The 7,461-nt window shown below is 54.9% G+C and overlaps 1 protein-coding gene across 1 annotated transcript; it reads right to left on the reverse strand.

Annotated features, from left to right (window-relative positions):
* Nucleotides 1-221: 221 nt before the first annotated feature.
* On the reverse strand, nt 222-612 carry LOC102491317 (non-histone chromosomal protein HMG-14). The gene has a single exon (XM_006153188.3). It carries the CDS (start codon nt 522-524, stop codon nt 222-224), a length of 303 nt encoding a protein of 100 aa, XP_006153250.1. The 5' UTR covers nt 525-612.
* Nucleotides 613-7,461: the final 6,849 nt, after the last annotated feature.

Raw genomic sequence — 7,461 nt, forward strand, 5'->3', positions numbered from 1 at the left:
TTCTGGTTGTACTGAAAAATAAACAACCAGTAAATGATTTCACCTCTTAAAAAAAAGCATTTACACTTAAAAAAATGGGACGAGGTGGGATTCTCTCCTTCTTAAAAATGTTTCTAGAGCTACTAAAAAACTTGCATTTACAAAATAGTTGATAAAAATATTCCTCTGGATTGTACAAGAAGGGGACAGGGACCATTGATAAGGCATGGTGGTATATGACATTACTCAGACTTGACTTCTTTCTCGCCTGCTTCCTCAGAGGGTGGACTCTCCTCATTTTCAGTTTCTCTATTTTCTGCAGGTAAATCTTCTTTAGTGTCTTGGTTGGCCACTTCAGCCTGTTTCCCCTTTGCTCCCCTTTTCCCTTTTGTTTGCACTCTTTTGTCTGAAGATTTATCCTTCCCTGCGGCCTTTTTTGGCTTCGTCTCCACTTTTGCAGGAGGTTTAGCCGACAACCTCGCCGATCTCCTTTTAGGCTCTTCCTTGGCCGCCTCCTTGGCTGAGCTGACCTTCCTCTTGGGCATCTTGGCTGCGGACAGGGTGTGTGCTGGGTGCCTGATGAGGCTGCGACGCGCCTAGAACCTTTGCGGAGTTCAGCGGATAAACCCTACCGCTCCTGCCGCGGGGGCTGCAGTGGGTGCGTTTGCTACAGTGGGTGAGCCCACACTGACACTGAGCTAACGCCCACGGTGATGTGAGGGCTCACTCCTGCAGAGTGTTTCACGAATTTTTTAAAGAATGATTTTATTTAACTTGATTTATTATTATCTTTTAATATTTCCAGAGAGAGATGCATACATACACACAGACCGAGAGGGAGGGAAAGTGAGGTCTCCTTCTCCAGGTGCAGGACTCCAGCCACGGTTGGCCATGTGGGAGTCCAGCACCCTTAACCACCATGCCACCTGCCACCTGTTCCAGGGATTTGGAGAAACACGCAGCGACATGTATCCACACTACAACGTCTACAGAAGACTGTCCCTGTCCTCACACCCTCTCATGCTCCATCTTGTCATCTCTCCCTGCCCCTGGCCCCTGGCGACCACGGACTCTTCCACTGTTTCCAGTTTTCCTGGACCGGGATCCTGCAGGCCGCGGCCCGCTCACGCTGGGGCTTTCCCGGTAACGCGCATCTGCGCCTCCTCCACGCCCTCCCAGGGCTCCATAGCGCATTCTCCTTATGCCAGAAATAGTCATCTTGTTTCTCGTCATCTCTCCCCAGGAAATGTGTCACCACCCTCTGGGCTTTGGGAGCCCCAAGATGTGGTAGTTCACTGTCACCGCCGTCATGCGGCGGCTCACTGTCACCGCTGTCACACGGCGGCTCACTGTCACCGCTGTCACGTGGTGGCTCACTGTCTCCATTGTCACATGGCAGCTCACTGTCTCTGCTGTTACGTGGTAGCTCACTGTCACCGCTGTTCGTTGTCACGTGGCGGCTCACTGCCTCCGCTGTTACGTGGTAGCTCACTGTCACCACTGTTACGTGGTGGCTCACTGTCACTGCTGTTACATGGTAGCTCACTGTCACCACTGTTACGTGGCAGCTCACTGTCACTGCTGTCACGCGGCAGCTCACTGTCACCGCTATTCGTTGTTACGTAGTAGCTCACTGTCACCGCTGTCACGCGGCGGCTCACTGTCACCGCTGTTACATGGCGGCTCACTGTCACCACTGTCACGCAGTGGCTCACTGTCACTGTCACCGCTGTTACATGGCAGCTCCCTGTCCCAGCTGGTTCTGTCCCATTCCACCTGCAGGCCCGGCAGTGCCCGGCATCAGGTGGGGACTGAGCCCCAGGCATCTTGGGGGATTTCTGGAAGGTTCCCAGGGAGGCCTTGTAGGGAGGGGAGAGGCAGAAAGAGGAGGAAGGCTCACCCAGACCTAAGAGGCAATGGGGGGGGAAAAAAAAATACAGCAGACGGAGGACACCCGGGTGGGGGGAGGGTAGGAGGACCGCAGCTTCTGTCCTTTGCCCTGAAGGTGTCTGTGGGGCTGAGTGACAGGGGCCAGAGTCCCCATCCACCCCAGCGGAGGACAGGGTGTCTTGTAGTCACGGGTCAGTGAGGAGGGGTCCGAGAGAAGGACATTGGCTCACTGGCGGGGGTAGGGCCCAGCCAATGGACAGCCGCAGTGGCCTCAGGACTGGCGAAGGGTAACCTAGTGAGGAAAGGTTAACCAGGCCCAGCCCTTCCCTGGCAGGACCCCGGGCAATCAGTTACCTGGAGGCAGGGCCCAAGGGCCTGACTCGTCCCCAGGGGGATCCATTTCCCTAGCCTATACTGTAGCAGCTGACACCAAGGCCTTCCCAGGAGCCGGGGAGATCCTTCCTGGCGCACCCCGCAGTGAGGCTCCTGTGGCCGTGCGGCCCTGGAACCTGCTCCCTCGGAGGTAAAGCTTCCCCTGGGCTGGAGGCCTCCTTGACCAGGCCGTGTGACAGCAATGCATATCACAACACGAGAGAGCCCATCTGAAAAGGCCATGCACTGCAGGGTCCCGCTGGGTGGCTTCTGGGAAAGGCACAACTATGGGGACCGTGAAAGGGTCAGTCGTAGCCAGGGCTCAGGGGCCGAGGAGCTGAGCAGATGGAGCTCAAGAGGGTGTCAGGACAGGGACAGTCTTCTGCAGGGGGTTGTCATGCGGCCCTCAGCGTGGTTGGTGTGACAGCCCACGTGGCCCTCCGCTCCCTCCTCGCTGCCTCCTGTGATTCCCAGGTCTCTGCAGCTGTGGGCCTTTTACCCTGGGAGGGGTCTGGGCAAGTCCGAGGCTCCCCTCGCCCCGAGTTCAGGCTCCTTTCCGCTCTGCACTCACTCAGGAACAAGGTGTGGGGTGGGTCGGATGAAAGAAGGACAGGACAGAGTAGAAACGGGGGCAAGTGGGGCAGGCTGAAGTAGAAGGGAAACTGACCCGGCTCCACAGTGAGCCACGCTCTGTGAGGTCACCCACATGGAGGTGCCGGGCTCGTGTCCAAGGAACGTGAACATGCAGGGCCAGGGACCCAGGGCGGGCTGGGCTGGGCCGATCGAGGCGTCAGGGTGCTGTTGGGGTGCCTGTCCCTCTCTCTCATGAAAGAGAGTAACAAACTCTTTTTTTTCAAAGGAAGCAGTGAGTTCTTAGCCACTCCTCCTGTCGAGGAGGGGAGGCTGGGCCTGACCACGGCGCAGCGGCGAAGGTGGTATTCTGTGAGCCTGGCCCGCGGGGGAGGGTTCCGGGTTCTCGTCTGAGACACCCCCCGCCCTGGATGCGCTGGGTGCATGGGTGCCCGTGGTCTGGGCTGGCTGGAGCAGGGTTCGGATGGAAGCATGAAGAGCCTGTTGGGGATCTCTATGTCTCCCTGTCTCTTTTTTTAAATTCTCCAGAGGGCGCATGCACTCTCTGGAGAAGATGGAGAAAGAGCAAGAGAGGGGGTGTGCAAAAGCACACCCCCCGCGTTGGAGCGCGGTCATGCCACACCCTCCTCCTTCTCTCCCTCCTTTTGGGTTTTTGGCCACGCACACGCTCGCGCCTGGCGTGTTTCTTAAGCTGCTGAGTCTGGGACTTGAACTGCAAGGTGGGCCAAATGGGGTCCGGCCACTTTTTTGTTGTTGTTGTTAAGGGTTTTTTCCATAGGGCACATGCACTAACCAGAGAGAGAGAGAGGGAAGGAAAGTGAGAAATCACCCCCCGCCCCCGGGGATGGCCACGTCATAACCCTTTCTTCTCCATTCTCCTTCTGGTACTTCAGATACACATGCACACCCGCCTGGGGTGATTTTCAAGCCAACGTGTCTGGGACTCGAACCATGGTTGATCAGGTAGAAATCCAGTGCCTTGACTTCCAAGCCACCTGCTGGCTCTAGCCCCCTACTTTTTTATAAAATCTACTTATGTTGAGGAAAAGCACCCCGGATGATGTCTTACTGCGCCATGACCCCTTCCCTCAGGTTAGGATCTTGGGTGCTCCCACCCGCCACGTTTCAGGTTGTTAGGCCGAATTGACACAACCACCGCCATGTTAGACCCTCAAGGACAGAACCCGGGGAGTCTGAGACCACATAAGTAAACAAAGTAAGATGGGCCCTGACGATGTCAGGGCCAGGTCAACCTGACCTCAACTGAAAGTCCTAATCTAAACCTAAACCTATAGTGACAGCTAGCTTTCTCACACACCCTCCCTCAAGTGGAAAATTACTGACTGTACCTCCTGCATTGCGATTCGGAGCTATAAAAGATCCCTTTACCTTAGGCTCGGGGTCCTTGTTAAGGCCCGCTGCGACGGGCAGAAACTCGGACCCCAGCTAGCTGGAAAAAGAATAAAAGCCTCTTTTGCAGTTGCATTGTTGTCTTTTCTGTGTCTCCATCAGTTAGACCGATCTCTGGACCGACCCTTACAAGGTCAAACTGGGATCCCAGCGTGTGGTTGGTCATGTGCATTCCAGTGCTGCAGATCAGCGCCCCGCTACCCACACCACCACAGCTGGGCTGGTGGCTGCTTTAGACGCCACGTTTGGGGGCCTGGGCTTTGCAGGATGACCGCAGTTCGAGGCCCAGACTCAGTGGCTTAAAATCATGCCGGGCGCGTGTGCATGTGTGCCCAAGATTCTGAGAGGAGAATGGAGGAGAAGGGATTGTGGCGTGGCCATCCTCCCTGGAGGGTGATTTCTCACTTTCTGTCTCTCTGTCTCTCTCTCTCTGTCTGTCTTTCTGGAGAGCGCACGCGCCTTCTAGCAAAAATCTCTCCAAAAAAAAAAAAAAACATGATGGGTGTACGTGTGTGACCCAAACCCCGACAGGATAGAGGAATGGAGGAGAAGGTGCTTTCTCCTTCCCTCTCTCTGTCTCTGTCTCTCTCTCTGGTGAGCACATACACCCTCTGGCAATAGAAGACACAACTCTGCTCTGAGACTGTATCCCGGGGGGCCAGGCAGTGGTGCATTTGCCTCTGATCCGGCCCAGCTGAGACTGGGGGGATGGGGACATGAAGATCCCGTTGGGGTGCTTATCTCTTTCTCTCTCTCAGGAAAGATAAACTTCTTCTTAAAAAGAGGACTCCATTTCAGCCTCCGGGGCTGGATCCCGGAGGCCGAGTCTGCAGGTCGCTGTGGGTGGTGCCGGCTGAGTTTGCAGCCCCCACCACAAATGGAGGGCATTCTTCAGGAAGAAGTGAAAGCATACCACCTGGAAGTCATTATCTGGAACAATCTGGAAGATGCTCAGAGCCCTAAAAGCCCGGGAGGGCCTCCCTCTGTGCCTGCTGTGCCTGAGTGGGCCCTGGACACGGAGGAAGGTCAGGGATTCCTCTTGCTGCTAACCAGGGCTGAGCCCATCCAGGCTTGAGGGGGAGAGGAGTGTGGGAGAGGAGTCCCACCCTGAAGGAGATGCAGGAATGTGGGCAGGCCCAGTGGGCCACTGGTTAAGGGAGCAGGAGTCATATGGCTGACCCTTGGCTCAGTCTCGGCCCTGGTGGCTTAAGACACATGCCAACCATGTGTTTCCAGAATCCCAACAGGATGGGGAATGGAGGAGAAGAAATTGTGAGGAGACCATGTCCCACTGGGGGATGCTTTCTCTATCTCTCTGTCTGTCTCTGGCAATGCATATACTCCCTGGGAATACAAAAAGAAAAGGAAAAAAACAAGAATGCATCTGCTTGTATCATAAAAATGGAAAGACATGAGAATCAAAATGGAGTCACTCATGTCAACTCATCTTAAACCCTGATTACACTGGGCTGGGGAAGGGCATGGAGGGGATGCTTCTTTCATGCTAGGAAGCCTGACAACAAGAACAGTTATTTAGGAATTCTGGCAGGGGCCACCTCCATGGTGCAGCAGTGAAGTGTTGCTCAAGAGAAGTGAGATCTCACAGGGTGACCGGAGTTCAAATCCCAGGCCGGTCGACCAGAAACATGCTGGGTACATGTACAAGTGCCAGAGATCTTCTTGTTTGTTTGTTTAAAGACAGATTTTTGCTATAGGGCATGTTCATTTGCCAGAGAGACAGAGAGACAGAAAGAGAGAAATCACCCCCCAGGGGGGAATGACCACACCACAATCCCTTCTCCTTTATTCTCTCGGGATTGTGGGCATACAAACTCACACACCCAGTGTGAGGTTTTTAAAAAGTATTTATTTTATTTATTTTTTATTATCATTATTATTCTTTAATTTGATGAGAGAGAGAGAAAGAGAGAAAAGAAGGTGAGAAAGCAAGTCACTGTGTCTGGGACTTGAACTGTGGTTGGCCATGTGGGAATCCAATACCCCGACCACCAAACCACCTGCCGGCCCGCCAGCGTAAGATTTTAAGCCACTGGGTCCAGAACTTGAACCACGGGTGACTATGTGGGAGTCTAGTGATATAACCATTACACCATCTGCTGGTCCCAGTGCCAGAGGTTGCATGGGCTGGGAGACTGGGGGAAAGGCCCGACCCTGTGGAGAGGGCGCTTCCCGCTGTCTCGCTTGAGCCATGCGCACACGCTCTCATGAGTAACACAGAAAGAGTAGACACCCGCTCAACGAAAATGAAAACAAGAACGAACTCTCCCAAGAACCGCAGCCCTGCACAAAGACCTCTGCGAGCTGGCGTAAGTTCTATGGCCAGCCGGTAGCCTGCCGATTAAGGTGCCAAGGCTGGAGAGAGGGAGAGAAGGGATCGTGGCGTGGCCACTCCTGTCGCGGAGTGACTTCTCACTCTCCCTCTTGCTCTCTTCCTCCCCTGATGAGCACACATATCCCACAGCAAACCAAAAAAAAGGGAAAGGCTCTTGTGAGGACGTCTGCCCAAACACCGACTGTCCACTGAACCGGTGCTGTGATTGATCCCGTTGTCAAGAATGATTATCCTGGGAACCAGCAGTTAGTAATGGCTATGTCGCTGGACTCCCACATAGTCGACCATGGTTCGCGTCCCGGACCCGGTGGCTTAAAACTCACGCTGGGCATGTGTGCGTGCGTGCCCAAGATCCCGAGAGGAGAATGGAGGAGAAGGGATTGCGGCGTGACCATCCCCCCTGGGGGGTGATTTCTCACTTTCTGTCTCTCTGTCTCTCTGTCTGTCTGGCGAGCGCACGCGCCCTATAGCAAAAACCTCTCCAAAAAAAAAAAATAATTATCCCAAAGAAGCAGTGCTGCTGAGTGCTTCCCTGTCATGGTTTGGCCTTTAAAGCCCACTTGAGGGTTGTAAGACCTTGTGGGGAACGTTCCCCCAGGCTGCAGGACAGGTGCGGTTCTCAGACAGGGCCCACGGTGGCTCCGCCTTCAGACCTTCTGTCTCAGCAGGGGTGGGGCAGGGGTGGAGCCAGGATGGGGGGGTGCACTCACTAAAGTCGCCCAGGACTGGGTTACTCCCCGGCCTGCACCCTGGAACATGGGCACGATACGCCTCCCCGCCAGCAGGGACCCCCCACGCCGCAGGGCTCTAACTGCAGGACGAGCTTCCTGGCGGCAGCAGGCCCAGTGGGTGACTGCTCTCCCATG

The sequence above is a fragment of the Tupaia chinensis genome, unplaced genomic scaffold (genome assembly GCF_000334495.1).
Source record: "Tupaia chinensis unplaced genomic scaffold, TupChi_1.0 Scaffold000365_1, whole genome shotgun sequence".
Taxonomy (NCBI): Eukaryota; Metazoa; Chordata; class Mammalia; order Scandentia; family Tupaiidae; genus Tupaia; species Tupaia belangeri.